At 41.1% G+C, this 20,744-nt stretch overlaps 1 protein-coding gene across 1 annotated transcript; it reads right to left on the minus strand.

Moving 5' to 3' along the window:
* Positions 1 to 206: 206 nt before the first annotated feature.
* On the minus strand, positions 207 to 20,744 carry LOC114003604. The gene is made up of 20 exons (XM_039385475.1): positions 20,514 to 20,744; positions 18,047 to 18,161; positions 16,598 to 16,725; positions 15,743 to 15,886; positions 15,071 to 15,154; positions 14,392 to 14,559; positions 14,227 to 14,323; positions 13,907 to 14,130; positions 12,981 to 13,134; positions 12,700 to 12,908; positions 12,495 to 12,612; positions 12,144 to 12,349; positions 11,568 to 11,685; positions 10,880 to 11,049; positions 10,033 to 10,106; positions 9,828 to 9,955; positions 8,841 to 9,030; positions 8,284 to 8,425; positions 7,606 to 7,702; positions 207 to 284 (listed from the first exon to the last, which is right to left on the minus strand). Exons 1-20 carry the CDS (start codon positions 20,742 to 20,744, stop codon positions 244 to 246), a joined length of 2,838 nt encoding a protein of 945 aa, XP_039241409.1. The 3' UTR covers positions 207 to 243.

The raw sequence follows: 20,744 nt of genomic DNA on the forward strand, positions 1-20,744 counted from the left end.
TTTTTTTTAAATAAGCTTTTGAAAAATATTAAACCTAGTTTGATAGAGAAGTGAAAAAAAAAAAGCCAACTGATCTTCCTAGGATTTACATATCACTGTTCCGATCTTGTTTTATAAGGACAATAGTAAATCCATAGGTGTTAAACTGAATTTCAAAAAAGTAATTGGCAATAACATTATAAGAATACTAAGTGTATTGGTTTGTAGGCACTTTAATACTAGAATGAGGAAGAACATGTATAGTTATTTCAAGTATTGTCTATTTATCCACGTTTCCACTGTACCTAAAAATCAAGAAACTAAGTATTAGTGAGAACATCTTTGTGTGTAAACAATAAATAAATGTGTCATAGTCTGTATCCTGTATTATATATCTGATTGATAGATAAGTAAAATCTAGTGATGACTGCTAAATATTGGAAACTAAATATAAGCAAGCTGATATTTTGTATAGATAAATTGCTGTTAAGTCCTCTCTTCTTTATTAATATATACAGAAGCATATAATATTTCTGTATTTAATGTGTAAAAACCCGCTTTTTCAATGCTGATAAATGCTGGAAGACATTTCTACATCAAAAATATTGAACAAATAAGATTAGGATGAGTTATCATCCTACTTGCTGACATGAAATAAATTAATTCAGGTTTTACAAAGATGCGAAGTTTTATTCTCAAGGTGTACTGAAACCTAGGACTCTTTTTTTCTTTCCCTCTTTCTGTTTGTTTGGAAGGAAATCAGCACAATCATCTTTGTCTGTTTTTTCTTCTAAGGATCAGCTTAAGCTGATTCAGTGCTCTTCTCACGTGGTAGTGGTATGTGTATGTTGGGGCAATCAGCATGAAATTCAGCACTGTTTCAAAAAAGCAGCTACACTCAAATCTACACAGGTAGCACTGTCACTCCGATGTAACTAAATTTAAGAATATCCCATATGCTTCTGTTTTAATTTAACCCAGGCTAGATTTCTTACAAGCTTTAATGTTTTGGCAAGAATATCAGTAGAATAATTTTTAAAGCCATAGAAAATTGTCAAGTTAGAGAAAATTTGATGCACATATGAGATGGCAACCCTAATGTCAGCACAGCTGATCCAGATTTGAGCAGATAAAGAGTCACATAGACAAGGTCAGTCTGGATCTATTTTGCAAGGGATCAAAACAGCACATTGCCCGTGGGATCTTGCACAGAACAATAACTGAGAGACTGATCCCAAGTCTTATCGCAAATGTTCTCATTGTTACTGGTACCTGCTCATCGGGCTGGCAAACCATCAGCAGATGCCCAGAAAGATAGCCCTGTCATTCTGTGATGTTAATTAAAGACGATCATCATTCACAAGTATAGTGGTTGGATATATTGTCTCTGCTTGGGAAGAGTTTTAACCCTGTTCCTTAAATATTCCACAGCTGAAACTACTAGCAGTAACTATGCTTTCCAGCTCTTCAGCTATAGAAGCCTATAGGGTCATGGTTAAAGCAGAGAAACAACAAATTAAAAGAATGTGCTTTCTTTGCTATTTTATTTATGACCTTGGCTGGGCATCCAGCACTGCTGCCTCAGTTTACCCATCTGCAAACCAAGACTGATAACTAATGGCCTCAGAAAGCTACTGGTCACAAAGCTAAGTGATGCTGCATGCAGAAAGAGTGTCCCAGGAGGAGGTACCCTGCGGATTTGAGGTGGCTCAGTCAGCACTTCCCACCACCCCACAGAAAGTGGCAAATGAAGGCCCCAGTGGGCTGTAACCTGTTGGGTGCCTGGGGAGTTCCTTTGCCTCCTTGCAAAACTAAGGTGGAGCAACAGCTCTAGGTAACCCCAAAGGCAAGGCTGTGAGTCTTAGAAGAACATTGTACTGCCTCTGTGCCAGTGACCTAGACCTTGTCTGTGTCTGTTCCCTGGCCCAAGCATTCTAGGGGCTGCTGTCCCAGGCTCCAGCATTACAGGGCTGCATCTAAACTGACTACAGGGAATGAGCTGCACTAAGTCACTCCCTGTGTGGTAACAGGACCAAAGCCCATATCCTAGATAGGGTTAGTTTACTAGACTGTGTTGTACTTATGCACCATTTAGTTTGTTTGATCCCCTTTCAGGGAATCTCTCCTTCCACCTGTGTGGGAGAGTGGGAGTGACTTAAGTGTGGGAGTAGGAGGCAGAGGGAAGTTTAGTACCTGCCTGTGACCAAGATCTCCCAGGATCTGCCACATTTGTTCCTTCCCTCCCCAAAAGAAATTTTTGCTCTGCCTGACATAGTGTATCTCTATAAGCTCCACCTTTGTATTTCTTCCCCTTGGCATGGACATTTCACCGGTCCAGAGAAAATAATGTGAATTATTGTATTCATGGTATAAGAAGGTACAAATCCTGCTGCTATTAAATGTTCTATTTTATTGTTTTTCAACAAAATTTAATACAGGTTAAGGTTCATCTTCTTTTTCCTTTAGGCCCAGGAGTTTAGGATATCTAATGGATATGTAAGAGATCAAGTTATTTCTAATTTTCAGAACTGTAAGGTTCTTAAAGCTCCATTGAATTATAACAGTGATACCACAATAATCCATAGAAGTGAGGCAAAAAAAGTGGAAATCCAGGCTGAAAAAGTTTCACAAGTCACAGAAGTAGAGGATATCTCTCACATACAAGCATTTTCTTTCAACATGGTATTTTAAAAATATGCATGGAAATAAAGCTAGAGTAGCTGAAGGATCATGACTGAGAAATTAAATTACACTCTGCCTAATGGATAGAGTTGTTTCCCATGCTAAAAAGATATAGGAGACTCAACTGGAGTCAGTCCTACACAATTAAAGTAACCCTTCTGTCCCAAAGAGCTCTCCCCTTTTGCAGGTTAACATGTCACTGAAATTCCTTACTCACTTGGAGAGCAAAATATGAATATTAAAAAAGAAATCATCACCACTGAAACATAGTTTTCTATTGCATTCAGTCTTTTCTTACAAGAAATTGGTACATGAAATCATACCCCATGAATAGCCATGAAGATGAGAGGGCAGCAGGACAGTCTTGAAATGCAAAAGAGAAAAGGGGTAGAGTACATTATAAGATCTTGTACAAAAACTAATTAATTGAAATGGATTTTAGAATCTCATGAAAAGTCTCAAGATACAGAAAACTGGCAATTTGAACTATTAGGCTTCACTCAGTTTACTGATGAGATTATTACCATCCTGTTGCTTCCAGAGCTAGTTGCTGCACACAAGTAGATATATTTTGCCCTTTAAACAGATATTTTCAGGCCTTAAAACATACATTTTGCACTGATCCAGAGAGAAACAGCCCAGAAGCAAGTTGAGGGCAAGAGAAATGAGCAAGAGGCACCAAATCTTAGGTGAGATGACTAGATCCCACCAGCTGTTTCCTGAGCAGTTCCTCATGTTCAGAGCTATGCCCTTGCCTCCTTTCTGGGTGAATTACTGAGGGGCTCCAGGTGTAACTGCAGAGACAGAGTGCTAAAAGTTTCAGCAGCCAGGGAAAAAGAGGGATTTCAGTCTCACACCCACCCTTACCCTTTTATTAGGGAAGAAAAAGACATGGCAGAGCAGGCAGTTACATATAATGGATTTTATATCAGTTAACTCCTTTGGTGCCAAGAGTCAGGCAGTGGGTGGTGCTGAAGGGAGCAGTTGCTGCTCTCAGTGATGTGAGAAAAGGCTCTGGATTTCTTCTTCTACCTCAAGGACCAGAAGCTGTTCTGGTGTAGGTGAAAATACATGATGCTGCTTTCTTTAGCAGGAGGCACAGCAATGGATAGGAGGAGGTCTAGCAGGTAGGGTATTAGCCCAAAATTCAGGAGACTAGTACAGCTTCACACTGCAGGGCACGCTTTCCACCTGAATCCAGGAGCATGACAACTTCTCTGCCGACCCTATATAAATGATGCAACAGTGTGTTGCCTGCCAGCAGCACTAATACCTAGACACAGACCCTAAAGCTGGCAAGCAGGCCAAATTCCCTCTGAGGGGGAAGAATAAGTACCTTGGAGAGAATATTCTCCCCAGTTAAAGGATCACACATGGAAGAAACTCCGTGGGCAAGCCCTGGCTCTGTAAGCCACAGAACTCACCCCCCCCCCCCAGCCCCCAAAGCAGAGGGGAGCCTGGGGCTGCCTGAACACAGAGTTCTTTGAAATTCTATGCTGAGGAGCACCATGTAGGTGCCAAGAGGTTTTATGGTGACACATTTGGGCTGCATATAGGTGTGCTTGGGGCAAAGAAAACCTCCTGCAAATGTGTTTCATCCAATGCCTTGGGAGAGCTGCTTATCTGGTAGCTGCCACAGCTCCACATCCCCTCTGACTAGGGATGCCAGGAGCCATCCCCTCCAGCTCTGCCTGGCAGTAGCTAAAAAATACCCCACAGGATTACACACATACATCAGCTTCTAAGGAGCCAGTATCTGACTGTTGCTCCCCAACTTATCTGCCATGCAACCACAAACGATATTATTGCATTTAACAGACAGGAAACCCAATTGTGACAAGAAGTCACAGATCCCAGTAGAGCAGCCTGTTTATGACATGCTATAGAATCAAGTCCATCTGAATCTCCTCCCTGATCAAGCCCCTGACTTTTTGCTTCTTTACATGCCAACATGAGCCCAGCTTTGCTCTATTACAGTACTTGGTGTCATGATAAAGAGAAAAATTCAGCTTACTTATGCTTTAGAGCATTTCTTTCAAAGCACATGCCCTTCTGGCATCCTAACTAACACTATTTAGGTGTTTCTGGACTCACATGCACAAATAAAAGTAGAAATTATATGGGGGAAACTAGTTGAAGACTCAAACTTGTGGCAGAAGCCAAAACTTGAACATAAGCTTCCCAAATCACTCGATCATTGTCAGAACATATTTTCCTCTGGAAAGAGGTGCATTGCATTTACTGAAGACATGGTGATTTCAAAGAAAAAGCAAAGGAATATGCAAAAAATAAGAAAATTAATTGGGCCAGAAAAAATAAATGCCAGTTTTCCTAGTTTTTCAGTATTGATAGTAAGTTGTTGCTGCTTTAAATCACCAAAGGAGTAGAGTTTTAAAATAGTAGCCGTGTCATTGAATGTAGACTATAGTAAATATGAGATCTCTACTTTTCTGTCACTGACGAGATATAAGGTTACTTGTAGCAGTGACTTATCAACATTTATTTGAAATGGAAATAACTATCTGCAGTACATTTCTGTTATTGTTCCAATTTAACTGTAAAAACAAATCACACCATACTTCTCTTTTCCCTTATACTTTTATCATTCACCTGTTGAAATTGAAGAAGACATTAAGCATAAACAAAGAAGATTGATCTGCTTTCAACTCGTGTTAACAGGGATATAAAAATAACATCCCAAATACCAGGGGAAAAGCATGTGGTCATAAAATATCCACTTAAAAGGCAAAGAGGTGTTGACAAAACACTTGAAGATTTTTTATATATATATATATATATATAACCAGGAAGGTAGTTCCTGAATTTTAGTATAAACAGACACCTCTGAGGTAGAAAGAGTATTACCATCATGTCTTTAAAAGATTTTACTGATAGTCAAATGGATTCTGTGTCTCTCACACGTTATTGGAAAATCTGACAAGAAGTTTTAAAAAAATCCTAGTCCAACAATGGAGGGAAATGTCCTTGAATTTTCCCACATATCAAAAAGTTTAATAGATAAGATGATCCTTTACACATCTCATCTTTAAAATGGCACTAAACAAAGGTTTTAGAAGAGCTGAACAGTAGGGCCACAGTGTGCCTGTGTATCACCTTGGATGAAAATAAATGAAAGTGCCTTAGACGACATTGTAAATACCAGATTTCTATTACTGAGTGATGTTGTCCTTTATTCATGGTTTGAAGAAAGGGATTGCAAACTCAGGAAGCCACAACTGAGACAGAGTTAACAGTACTGAAACAGGCTGCCCAACTGCATACTTGGTTCTCACAGCAGTCTCTAGTTGATATATTTTGCCCCACACAGAGCTGTAAGAGAGGAGAAGGTGGCTCAGGCTGCCTGGGGCAGCCTACACTGTGTGTAGCCTGCTCTATGGAAAACCAGTCTTGATGCAGAGCTATGGCCTTGATACATCCTCATCATGAAGCCCACACACATTTTTCCAGAAATGACAGTAACATATCTACTACAGATGTGCTTAGCAGGCAACTAGAAGACAAACAACACTTACAAATATGAGCTGTAATTATAGCACAAACTGTTTAGTGAGATCTCCATACAGGTATTGTAACAACAGAGATACAATCTTTTCAACGCCGTGCTTTCTCACAAAGTGCAAATAGATTCACAAAATAGTTTCTTGCTCAAGTTAGCCTTTACAGAAATTCCCCGTAGTAGAATTCTCTTTAATATAAAGTTAAAAAGCAGACACCCATTATTGTCTATTTAGCCTAAGGGATAATGATTCATACTAAGCAATATTTTTTCTTAGAACAGGGAAATAAAATATTGTATCTGAACTGTTTTCATACCACTGTTCAGACGCAAAGAAGAAATGAAGAAATTTTTCTCCCATTAAAAAAGAGACAGGAAAATCTGACAGGAGCTCATAAGCATCATGTTCTCAAGGTAAGGAAGAATCCTTAACACTTTGCAGATAGTAGTAATGATAGTACACAGATTCTATTACAAGTCTTTACTAAAAGCTCATTTTCGTGTAGGTTGGTTGACAGCATACTCAGCTAAGCAGTCACTGATGCTACCTGTGAGCAATTTTACTCCACCTAGGGAAGGCAACTTGACATTGCAGAGTCACAACACTCCTGCAAGATTCGGTTTATGGCTTTTCTGTCAACACTACAGAATCAAGCGTGTTCATCCCCGTCTTGCTCCAAAAAACCCACTTTCACTTACTGACATTAAGCTCTCTGCAATTCTTTGTTCATACTGAAGCTTAAAAAAACAAAACAACCTCAAAGTGATTTACAATTGACTTCACACTTGCTGCCAACCTTTCTACCCTACCCCAAAACAGATGATTCCAACTGCAAAGTGACACAAGTTTTGGACATGTTAGCTGAGCAGACTAGGTCAGATGCAAGTCACACAAAAGACTAAGAGTTTAATGCTGTAGAGGAACAGAGGAGAGCAGCACACAACTTAAACACAAAGTTACATCCAATACTGGTTAGCAGACCCCTTTCTCAGTAGACACTGCCAGTGTATTTTCCCATCAGATGCTGTTGAAATTATTTGATTTGTGAATCTGGGCAGCAGGCTGTGCTCACTTAGGTCACCTAATTGCAACTTCACAAAAATAAGTTCTTCTTTAGTCTCTGTCAGAAGTCAGTGCAGCCACCTGAAGGGAGAAGTACACAGAACTCTTACACTACAACAGCAGTACGCCTGGTGTTTCAGTAGTGTAATTTAAGATTGATGCCTACCTACGCTAGTTGTTTTCCTTTCTAAAAAGCACTGCTCCAGATGACACTTGTCCATGCAGATGTGGTTCTGCACTGCGGGCTGATGAGATATTTCAGCTTTTAATTCTCTGTACAGCAGAGACTATCATCTGACACAGCTCGTGAGAGCACATGCCATAGTGCTGAGCAAAGTGACTTGAGAAGTGCCTGCTTTCTTACCAAGTCTGTGTTTCCCAGGATTGCATCTCCGTGGACAAAGAAAGTCTAAAGGCTGTTGCTTGGTGTTGCAGACCACCACACTGCAGTGGAAATACAGCTACAAGACAAGAATATTCACATCATGTTTAGGGAAGTCTTATTTGGCATTCCATGTGTACTGACCCCAAAGGATATGAAGGTTGTGGGAAGGTGAGGGTTTGCCTGTTCTCCCAGGCAACTAACAAAAAGACAAGGGGAAAATGGCCTCAAGTTGTGCCAGGAGTGGTTCAGGTCAGATATTAGGAAAATTTTTTTCACTGAAAGAGTGGTTAAGCATCAGAACAGGCTCCCCAGGGAAGTGGTGGAGTCGCTATACCTGGGAGGGTTCAAAAAATGAGTAGATGTGGCACTCTGCAATATGGTTTAGTGAGCATGATGGTATTCAGTCAGAGGTTGGACTTGAGGAGCTTAGAGGTCTTTTCCAACCTAATGATTCTATAATTCTGTTCTATGAACTGAACACTTAAGTGGCTGGCCTTTATTCACTCCTCTTAGAACGTTATACCTTCAAGGAGATGGCCAATAGCCCCAGGCACACCTGGCCACCTAAGGGCTTACACAGCATTGGCTGCAGGCACCACTCCAGACTCACCTGTTGGGACTGCCAACAGTTCATAACAGAACACAGAGACATCTCACCTGCTCTTGTAACAGAGTTGAGTTCTGTACAAAGGTGAACATCCTCACTTCAAATCTCTTTAGGTGTTGAGGAAATTCTACTCTGAGACTGTAATTAACTTCATGGAAGACAGTTCTGTAGGAGTCTTTGTTGTTTTCACACCTTTTTGGGAAAGTGAAAGAAAATGTTCTTAATCTAAACCTTCAACTAGATCTTTAAACACAGCAAGGAGGTGAGATACAGGGGACCTTCCTTCTGTTTGCCTTGACCCACAGGGGAATGGATAGAGCCTCCCCAGCTCATGATTCCTGTTTTTGGCCAAAGTCAGGGGTATTTCTTGTTCTTTCTTTCCAGCTGTTAGCTAGAAGCACTTCTGGCCACCTCCATGACCTGCTGCCACCAGAAGGCACAGCCGCTGTGCTGACACCAACACGGGCCCCATGGCCTAGCAGCCACTGCCCATCAGGGCAGAACAATGCATCCAAGCTGACTTCTATCCTCTTCCCCTTTCCTCCCACCTAAAGTACAGGACTTTGTACTGAACAGTTACCAAACAGAGGAGGGAAGCCCTCCTTACCCATTTATAAGGATGGGCCACTGTGGAAGGCTGTTTTGGCTTTGGGATTTTGTAGCCCAACAGTCATCCAGGTTGAGGTCCAGTCTTGCATCTTTAGGCTGGAGCAGTTCAACTTCAAAATACAGTGCCTCTCTCAGGTATTTTACCACAGGATATTCTGATTCCTGGTAGGGTTCTGAATAGGATTTCTCTAAAAGAGAGCATTGATAGAGTTTTGGTTTTGCAGAGGAAATATTCAGAAACTTTTTGCTTCACTCTTCTTTTCATCACCATTTACTCTGGCACAGTAATGCAAAATTTGGGACAACAAATCAAAACAGAATGACAGAAAAGTAAAATCCAGCAATGAAAGTGAAAATCAACTGTTTTCCTTGGCGTTGAGGATCCATAATTGAGACACTCCTGCTGCAAAAATCCATTAGATTAAGATGCTAATTCAAAACTACCTTAGTAAAGGTACTGAGAAGGAAAAAACAGTAGAAAAATTCATCAAGGCCACTCCAGTCAGGGCAAACATTTGGTTAAGGCTTCAGTCAGCCCTTTCTGCTATTATAGGTATCATTTTACAGCAGTATTGCATGTAGCTTCTTTCGCTGGCACAGGTTACAACTACTTTGGTCAGTGCTAAGCCACCTTAGCAACACTTAGGAAATGACAGGGGAGAGAAGCTGACATCACAGCCACTACACAAAACTCATATCATGCCCAGACCAAGCAGGAAAAACCATACATGCATCAGTGATGCTAGGTCTGTTCCACTACAGTTCCACTACAGTTATTTGGCCATTTATCTGCATTCTGGAATGGAAACCCCCTGTTAGAGGCCTTAAAAAGGTTTTCACCTGATCCTTTAAGATATTCAAAATAGTCCCTGGCAACCTGTTCTAGGTGGCCCTGCTTGAGCAGAGTGGATAGATAAGATCACCTTCAGGTCCCTTCCAATTTCAGCCATTCAGTGATTCTGTATAGTCTAATTGTAAATGTTACCTTTGAAGAGCTTCAGCGAAAGAGCGAGAGAGCCAAACCCTGGCTTAACATGAGGCAGTGGGTTCTTCTTAGATTCGTATCGGACATCAACAGCCTGCCTGACTGCATATGAGCAGACAAATGCCAGCCTGAGAGAAGAGGTTTAACATTAGATTTTTACAAGCAAAATAACACATACAACCTTCTTTTAGGGAATGACACTTACCGGTATACTGGTGTATCATTGCCAGGTCTGAAATAGAGTACCTCATTCTCATATGTCATAGTCGTGCTGTTGAACTGAAAAGATACACATCATTACAAACAGGACAATCCCATTAGAGTTTACTTTGTGTTTGACACAAAATCTACATCCCTTCACTTAACTGGCAGATTGCACTGAGCAGAGAACACTTAGAAATGGCCAGACTAGCCAACAGCCTTATGTTTACTGAACTAAAGTTGACCGTAGCAGGCAGATATGCCATAGCCAAGAAGAAAGATTATTAGCTTGAATATGACATAACACCCCAGAAGGGGAGTACATAAGGCCTGAGAAAAGGATCAGCTGTTGCTGTTCACTGAATCAGTGTATAGAATGAGATTCAACACTGCAGAAACAAGCTGCTTTTATGATGACCTGAATTTGAGTGTGTTCCGATCTTATGTTATTTTGTCTGTTTTCTATGTATACAGTACATAGGTGTAGCAACAGTGCCCACACTAGTCTTTGTCCACACAGTCATTAGTAACACCTAAACAGTTTCTACAAGGCATATGAATGTATCAACAGCATAAACTTGCATTCAAGTCCCCTACTAAACAACTCAGAGGCGTCAAACTGAAGGCTAGTTTCAGAAAGCACCTATCACCTTGAAAAACTTTTTCTTTTTTCCCAATAAGAACTTCTGCCCAACTGAATTTAGTACCCTTGGAGAGAGAGCGTAGATGTACTACTTAACAAAAAGTCAGCTATGACTTTCTCACAGCTTCTGCTCAACTCTGAACCTCTGTCCATTCTAGCAATAACCCCATTCCAGTGTAGAGTAAACTTCATGTGACTAAATCCTTACCTTTCTAATTGTTCCACAAGTGTTCACACTGAACTTGAAGGTTGCAGTCTTCTCTGTCACTAGACTGGGTTTGCACTGTCTGTCCCTCAAGACAAGCAGACTAATGTCCAAGTCTGCAATACCTACCATTTTTATTGCAGTAATAATCACAGTGCCATTGGGCAGGCATTCTGAAAGAGAAATCTACATGTTCACACAAATCAGGACCCAAACTCATTTTGTAGTCTAACAATAAAGAGATTCTTCACAGATTTTCTAGCAAGTTCTTTGGCAGCTCACAAGGAACTCTTACCCTCTTTCAAAAGGGTTTTTCTAGCCAATACTCAGGACATTTAATACTGATGAGTAACTTTAGAATGACTAATTTATATGCTGATTCTCCCCATGCCCCACCAAAAACCCCATTTCATTCAACTTTCAAAAGAGCCACAAAAACCCTATAAAAAAAGCTTCATGATGTTGGAGGTGAGGGGAAGTAAAGTTTCCCACCTCCTTCCCCTGCTCCCATACTAGGCAGGATAGTCACTACAATATGTAATTTGACTTGCCTCGTTGCATATTAATTGGTAGGAAATCTGACAGCCAAATAGAGTGCCATACAAGCATAAGCCCTAGAAACATTTCAGACTACTTGACTTAGTTTTGGAACTCAAATAACATTAATAGCTAATTCCCAAAATGCTATTACGTATTAGCTCTGAAGGTGAAAATCTGCAGGAAACTGAGAAGTCCCTCCTATTAGCCAAGGTGATGCCATCCTTCAAGGTTAAGTAGAGTGAAGCTTTTATTCCAGAAGTATGAAAGCCCTAGAGATGACAATCATGGGTTAAACAAGAGAATAAAGACACTGTTCAACTAAAGCATTCAAAAACTGAGAGGGCAGGTTATGACAAGGCAAAGGTAATGGTGCTTGAGCAAAGACAAATTCTCAGGCTATATCTTTTTAATCCAGAAGCTCACACAGTGAGCTTTTTCAGTTGTTTTGCAATAGAATGCAATACAAACTCCACTGCATGTACAGTTGTCTTTAAAAGTGCTCAGCCTTAGAGTACAAGCAGAACATGTTTTTTTTTCTTGCCTATTTCTGCCAGCGTTAACCAAGGGAAACTAAAGTGTTCTTCCAAGGGCAGAAAATAATCCTCCATTATTCCTTTGAAGTTTGTCTCAAAGGGAAGTTTTATTTCACCTTCAAGGACATACTGTATCATGTTGATATTACACAGCTAGAGCATGCCTTTTAATTGCCACATGCTGGAACCCTTACCTCATAGTTCACATGGGGAGAAAGGAAAGGGACAGAGATTGCCAAGTGAGTGCCGTTGTCCCTCAGACTGTAGTTGTACTTCTGTGCTGCCTCTGGGGTCAGGTGCCAGTCTGCGATGAAGGGTAGCCAGTTTTGGTCCACATTCCCACGAGTGATAATGAGATGAAGGTTCCTCCCATCACAAAATCCTCTCACACTGGGCAGTACTGTAAGAGGGCCAAGAGTCAGCCAACATGCTAGCTGTGATCACTTTATCACAGCTATTTGGGACTGACAGTTGAAAGTAGCCCAGTTAACAGCAGAGTTCATAGCCAGGCTGGTACAGTTTTGCCCAAGTTCCACTAAGTTTACCTGCATCTCTCACAGTTGACACTGTTATGACTGGGACAGTGAAGGTCTCCCTTGATGGACGGGTAATGAATGCAAGTGTGACATTCAGGGTGTATGCTCTCATGTTGTCTCTCACATACTAGGAAAACCATATTTAGACATGAAAAATCACCAAGTGATATCATCATCTCTATACCATGATATGGCACAGTGTCTTAGTACACACCTCTTTCTTAATGCTTGGTGCATCAAGTGGGACTTGTATTATGTACGCTTTGCTTCCATTAGAATATCTGGTCCTGTATATTATATATCCATACTGAACAGCTTGAGGTACAGTAAGAGTTACTCCCTCAATGGTTAAGTTCATAAGCTCCACATCTGGGAGGAATGTTCCCACTGTCACATTCATTAACCTTGTACTCAGATTTGAATCTGAAAAGGAAAATAACATTAAGCTCTTAAGAGTACCAAAACCTTGAATAAATTCAATGTTCAGCTACTTACTGTTGGTTATAGCAAGTTCTACTTTTTCAAATGGTGTTTCTATTTCCTTGATGATAGTATGTCTAGTTAGTCCCCATTTGTTGTCTTCCCACTGGTGTTCCAGGAACAGGTTGATGGTGTATTTTGCCCCAAGCTGTCCACTGCTCACAGAAGTCTAGAATTTCAAACCAGCACCCTTTAGTATAGCATGATTTTACAGGAAGTTATATTGAAGCGTCTCAAGGTCAGCTAAAGGCATAGCTCCAAGCAATTACTCTTCTCTGCTCAGGAATCATGAACTTTTGTATCCCTGTGAATTTAGATTATCTCAGAATACTCAGAAGGTTTCCATTGGAAAATTGCCTCCCACTCCCAAGTTTCAAAGCAGCAGGGGACTATTTCACAGTGAAAGGGCTTCTCCTGCAACTTCCTTGGAACTTCAGTTGTTATATTTGCCCAGAACTCAGTTCACTCCAAACAACTAGACTTAGATGTATAGTCTCAGCCCATCCTAATATCACACGGTCTGCTGGACAAATGGGTTGTTCCCATTCTCTTAAGTGGTCTGTGTAAAATACAGCGGAACCCATTGCATGCTTTACAGTCCTGTTAGGACTGTCTCCAAGGAGTATGACATCAGGACTAATAGGTGAAAGCTCTGTGTTAGCCCGAGGAAAGAGACAAATCAATAGTTCTGTGTAGGATTGTGTCCATCTGTGTTTGCAAGAAAAGAAATTCTTCATAAAGTGGTGCTTACAAAAGCTATCTTTGGTCAGGGCTTCTGGAGTTTTTAATAAACCCTTTGTTCTCCCTCATGCCCATCCTTCATTTGAAAGGAACGAGATGAAGAATTATTCCTCCTCAAAAAACAAACAAACCCAGAAACAACAAAAAAAACCCCAAAAGCCAGAATATTGCTTGCCCAGTACCTGATGTAAGTCACTAACCTTATAATAGCCTCCTTCTGCACCTATTGGAATCTTCATCATAATTGCATTTAAGTCATTCGATAACACATATTTCCTGGAAGCCATTTCTTTAGCAGAGAGTTTGTGTAGATCCACACCAGCTTCCACAAACACATCCTTAAAGCTAGTTGCTCCAGCAGAGAGTGGTGGAAAATACTTTGGAACAGTCCAGGTGATTGTTTTGTTAGTGTAATCCCCACCACCTTAGGGACAAGATATGAAAGCTGTCACCTTATTACTCTAGTTTTAAGCCTTTCCCTGCACATTTCAGCACTGGAGAAGGGTACCACGTTTCTTACCTACAGGACATGCCACAGTAGTGTCCACCATCAGGATCATCCATCGATGTTTATAAAATGTACTGGATCTCACCACAGAAAAGTTAATTCCCTGATCCTGTAGGAAGAGATCTGGTTGGACCTGCACAGCCTGGTAGCTTGCTGGGCCAGAAGGAGCATACCAACCTCAACCAGCTGAACTTGTGCAGCAGTGTGTGGTATTCGCAGCACAACCCTGGTGTCTGTGGTGTTGAGTCCATAACCTGCACTCCAAGCATCGCTCACAAGCAGAGCCTTTTTTTCTTCTGGCTGATGAAATGTTATTTGCCATATCGAGGCTTCTTCTGCTTTTGCCTACCAGAGAAATTCATCAATAGTTTAAACATGATGTTCAAAGCAACAGATTTACTATATCGAATGACTTATTATATTGAATTGCCCAGCAGTTTTGTTGCCTTTAAATACTTCTGGTGGGATACCCCTCCAGCTTTACCCCCACACACCTCCCAAAGACTTTCCATGTGAAGAGCAACAGATTAATTGCACTGCAGCATTGCAAATACAGGGTCCAAGAACAAAAAAAACTCTCCACAGTTCTCTTCTGGGCCATGGGGTCTTAAAGACAGTTTTTGTTGCACAGTCTCTTACCTAGGGAAGACTTGATTTCGTCCTTGGAGACATAGTCTACAGCTGCCTATATTTCTAACCTATACAAATATACTAAAACCACCTGGTACAGAAGTTTTCCTCTTCCTATTTAAGTACTTTTTGAAAGGACATTTTGTATTGTGTGGTTACAGAATAGAGGAATGGTTGTGCCAGAGGTAGCACTAGCTTTCACTAGGAAGAAAACCTGTAGTTTTACTTCTGGAAAGACAAGACTCCAGTCCTCAGGTGCATCTCGAATGAAGTCTTTTATAGGTTGTGGAACCTCCTTCCTGACAGAAACCTGAAGGAAAAAAGCATCTGTAAGGGGTTTGCTGATAGCACTTGTTTCCTTGTCTTCAACACCCTACAAGTTGTTTTCAATAGAAACCACCACTTCCTAGATGGAGATGCCATCATGTTATGTGTTATCTACAGTCTGCTTGATTTCAGTTTCTTTTTATTTTCTGCCTGTATTCTAATTTCTATTAGTTAAGACCAGGAGTTTGTTCTTGACTCCCATGTCCTCTTCCAAGAGGAGTCTATTTCCACCTCTGCATTCCTCTTCAGCAAATTCAGCGGGTAAATTTCCTTCAGAAAGTATACATGGATTTGTTGAGGCAATATTTAGTGAGTTCAATCCATTAGCTTAACCGTTTGCATACCATTTCACAACTTTATTAGCTATTAGGGCTCACAAGTAGGCTATACAAACATAATATAAATGCATCACTAAACTCAAGCAGCATGCTGTGCATTCACTAGTGATCTCTTCATGGTGGAGCAGTCTGAAGCTGATTAGATGCTAGGAATATGTATTGGAAAGAAAATCCATGAGAAAATCTTACAGTACTTACCTCTTTACTTTTAGTACTTTCTCATAAGTACTTACCTCCATGTAGTTACGTTCACATACTAACTCTCTCAAACTCCATGGACCATAATGGCAACTTGCACTTTTCAGATGAGATGTAGCATTTTTCATATCAGGAGTGCGAGATGCTTTGATTTGTATAGTTACTGTGAATACATCTTTCTGCATGGACAAGGGGAAGATTTGCTCGTTACTCTGATTTTTTTCCTAGTTAGGCACCGCCTACTCTCATGACCTAAAAGTAAATTACAAAACTCACCCACCAGCCTCAGAAGAAAAGCACGACTCCATAGCGAAGCATTATCACTTTAACTGAACTCCATAAGATATATGTATATAGCTGTATAGCTACACAACAACAAAAATACTTTGGGCAGCACCTTTGTCCTTTTGCAAGGCTCAGAATTGGACAAAAAAAACCCAAACAAACAAACTAAAAATCAAACCAAACCCCAAACAACAACAAATCAACCAAACCTAGACTATAGCTGGTTTTATGACATAGTAGCAATGAGCCAGCAAAACAAAACAGCCTAAGCTTGAGTTTTTACCCTGAGCTGTCTCAGACACTAAACAATATTAGGGCAGAGTGCAACACAGCTGCCAGACAGAACTCCTTATTCCAAAAGAAAGCAGTTGCCCTTCAAGGGCACATGATATACTCCATGTGTTCATCTGTAGGCCATCCAAAAGTCAGTACCATGAAATATACTCAGATCTCTGGATAAATTTGAAAAGAACTCAATAATTTTCTGCTAATAGATGTTCAAGACATTATGACACTTCAATTAATGCCTATCAATAATTTTGTCATCTTTCACATAAAGGTCATATACAACAGCACTATGGTCCAAGTGTTTACAACAGACTTACCTCTAAGTGAGAATGGCAGCTTGCTGCAGAAGCACGAAACTCAATGCTACTCCAATTGCTGTAAGTTACTGTATAGCCACACTGTGCTGCCATGGCCTCATCCAGCTCCCAGGCTATGCCAGACTGATCTACGGGCAATTAGTGAAGAGCTGTATTAACATGTATAACTTCTGCTCTGCAAACTCCTTGAGCAACCTGCCCTTGCCCCAGAGTTCAGCTGAACCTGCTCTCATACAGCCCAGCTGCATATCCTGGGCTCAGAGAACTGCAAAGAGAGCTGAGACAAAGTCTATGGAAAGAAAGAAAGGTAAAATTATAGACATGCTAGGACGGGGAACACTTGAAGCTCAAGAACTGAAGATGGAAAAAACCAAACAAACCAAAATCACCAACATGGAAAGATTAAATCCTAAAGGGGCAAACCCCACAGTAATCTCAGAACAGTCAGTTAGGTCATCAGGGTCAAAGCTGTCAGGATTGACAGACAACAACCTAGCAACACCAGGAGGTGACCTGTGGCTGGCACAGGCCCATGTTTTTCTGCCTGCCTGGCCAGCAGAGTTTTCAGGAGACAATCTACCAGGATGATGAACAGCTTGGATTTTTTTTTAGTCTACCAAATTGTGTTTGTGATTTTGAGCTTTTTATCATTTTCTATTTTAGTTGTTTTGGGATTTTTTTCTTCCAAAAATAATTGCTTTATGCTTTTAAGATGTATATAATTGCAGCTGCAGTGTCTTTGTATATGAATGAAGGTGCCTGAACAAAGAAAATATTTCAAACGTTTTTTGACAAAAGTTAACATTCTAGAAAACTGGATGTTATGGATTATACATAGTTAGGCAGATAATTAGTATGGAGAACTAGTTCAAGGCCACATTTACATTTTATACATGTAATATCTTAGAGCAGGTGTTTATAGCCTAAAAGCTATCTCACTGTGCCCTTTCAGGGCATTCTGTGGCACTTTTCACTCAAATGCATCACTTGCTGACTACTAAGCCCATAGCTAGAGGGCCTAGCTAATTTTTCTTAAATTTCATTAAGTATTTATTTGGCTCCACCAAGCTGTAAGCCAAGAAGGTGAAAAGCCACTAATGCAAAAGTCAGTAATGTAGTGCCAGCTGCAAGTAGTGAATTTTCAGAATAGTATGTGCTGTTATTGGAGAACTTCAGGAAGGAAATACATTGGCATTGATATGCCTAGAAACTACTGTGAGCATTTTAATTTGAGTTCAAAGGTAGCAATACCAAGTCTACTCATGGCTAAATTATCACAGAACAAGTCTACAGGATAGATTATACAGAAATCAAGGTATCATTTGGCTTTACTTAAAACAAGGTCCAACCTACTAAGTCCTATGACATTAAAATAATCCAGGACCTCAGAGAACTTTAAACATTTCACCATGTGTAATTCCCTCTCCAAGTTTTTCTATATCAACTTACCAACAACAGAAAAAGATAAGTATTTGTCCTCAAAGTATTCTGCACTCAGTGTTATCCGCAGAAGGTTCCCCAAGCACTCCAATCTCATGGGTCCTGCATTCAATGCATAGAAAGGCTGGTATGTAGGGGATTGAAAATACGATACAAACAAATCTGCTGCTTCCCAGATTGCTCTATAAAGTCAGTGTTGTGACAGTCATACACTAGCATCTCTGGTCAGGAAGTGATAGAGATTGTGTTTATACTGGCAATAATTCCAGGAGAAAAGCTAGCTCCGAAATTAGTATCCTAGTAGTAACTGTGCCTGATCATCTGCCAATGCTACCTGCAACAGTCAGTCAGTCATGGAAACAGGATTTTGGAACAGGGTCAAAAAGGTACTAGATTGGCTGCCCCAATCTGAACACCTTAAATTAAATAAAACAGAATATGAAAGTCCCACACACTCCTGAAAGGAAAAAAAACCAACCCCTAAACCAAAAAATCCCAATTAAAAAAAAAAAAAACAAAACACAAAACCACAAACAAATCACAAAACAACAAAAAAACCCAACAAAACCCCCTCCACCTCTACACATCTATTCACAAGAGGAGCCACAAGTCAGTCTGCGTAGGAAGCAGCCACATCAGCTGTCCATTAGCCTACTCTGGACACTTGCCCAAGTACCAGTACCAGAAGCCAGCTCCTCATACTGGGAAAAGACCACACAGGAGCAAAGAAGATGGCTTAAGAAGCTCCAGTCCCAAGCCATGACCACAGCACAACCCAGGCTACAGCTCTCAAACCTCTTAGAGGCAGGAAGCAAGTATTCAGTACTTGTTACTGGAGTCAGGAAGTAGAAGCATTTGCTTAATATGGCAATATATAAACCTAAAGAGTGTCCACAAGTAGAACCCTGCATGTTTGGAACTTCTCAGGGAAACGTGCAAGTAAAGCTGCCACAAGAGCTTCAGACTCTTCAGAAACACACACATAAACACATATATCACCTATGCAAAGGCCTGGAAACTGATGTGAAATCAGTTTATAGCAGCATTACCTGGTCTGTCCTGGGTCCATACTTCAGAGATGAATATACCTATTAGTAGCACTCTGTAAAAGAAGACAGGGATTAGCAGCAGCTTCAGCTACGATAACAGCTTGCTAACATGTTTCTTGCTTAGAAAGATCTAGTCTGAATCTTATATTAGTATGACGTTTAGAGCAACAGCTTTAGACTCAGAAATCAGAAAAAGGGATTTTCATAGTCGCATCTAGAAAAGGTAAGACAATTTATGTTTAGCAGCCATAGAATTCTCACCTCTGCACCAGCCTCAGCTTCATTGCGCATTTGCTCAGCATCTACTTGTGGTTTTTTTTCCTTTATAGTCCCACACAAACAAAAATCACCTTTGTGATCTGAAGCTTTACATAGAAATCAAAACACTTCTCAGTCTTGGTTTAAATAAAAAGGCTACCACCTTTATACCGACGAAGCTCCTCAGCTGTTTACCCTCCTAATTATGAACCTCTAATTCACATCACCTGATTATTGGCTTTACTGATTAAATCTGCTCCTGTTTTGGTCCCTAGGTCTCCCTATTTTTATATGGTTGCCAGTTCCTAACTATGAGGTTTTCAGGGGATAGGATAATTGGTGCTGTTGTGGTAAATCATGAGGTAATCCCTGTTTTGGAGTTACTGTGCTACATCCTGTGTGGTGGGCTGACCCTGGCTGAGTTGCAGGTGTTCACTAAAACCTCTCTGTCACTGCCCTTCTCAGCTGGACAGTGGAGGAAAAATATAAGGAAAGGCTCATGGGTTGAGATAAAGACAGGGAGAGATCACTCGCCAACGACTGCTGTGGGCAGAACAGACTTGACTTGGGGAAATTAGCTTAATTTATTGCCAATCAAATCAACCTGGGATAATAAAACACAAAAACTAGATCTTAAAATCATCTTCCCCTCACCCCTCCCTTCTTCCTAGACTCAACTTCACTCCCAGTTTCTCTCTCTCCTCCCCATCAGCAGCACAGGGGTACAGGGAATGAGGGCTGTGGTTGATTCATCACATGTCTCTCTGCTCCTTCTTCCTCAGAGGAGGACTCCTCACACTCTTCCCCTGCTCCAGTGTGGGGTCCCTTCCATAGGAGACAGTCCTCCATGAACTTCTCCAACATGAGTCCTTCCCATGGGCTGCAATTCTTCACAAACTGCTCCAACGTGGATCTCTTTCCATGGGATGCAGTCCTTCAGGCACAGACTGCTCCAGCATGGGATGCCTGCAGGGTCACAAGTTCCACCAGCAACCCTTCTCCAGCAAGGGCTCCTCTCTCCATGGTCCACAGTTCCTGCCAGGAGCCTACTCCAGTGTGGGCTTCCTATCAGGTCACTGCCTCCTTTGGGCATGAACCTACCCCAGGCTGCAGGTGGATCTCTGTGACCCCCTTGACCTCCATGAGCTTCAGGGGCACAGCTGCCTCACCAAGGTCTGTACCACGGGCTGCAGGGGAATCTCTGCTTTGGTGCCTGGGGCACCTCCTGCCTCTCCTTCTGCACTGACCTTGGGGTCTGCAGGGTTGTTGATCTCACATATTCTCACTCCTCTCTTGTGGCTGCACTTGCATAGGGTCTTTTTCCTCTTCTTAACTTTGTTATCCCAGAGGCACTTACCACCATCACTTACAGGCTCGGCCTTGGTCAGCAGTGGGTCCAT

Source organism: Pipra filicauda, unplaced genomic scaffold, assembly GCF_003945595.2.
Source record: "Pipra filicauda isolate LSUMZ 115617 unplaced genomic scaffold, ASM394559v2 scaffold412_size1447426_pilon, whole genome shotgun sequence".
Taxonomy (NCBI): domain Eukaryota; kingdom Metazoa; phylum Chordata; class Aves; order Passeriformes; family Pipridae; genus Pipra; species Pipra filicauda.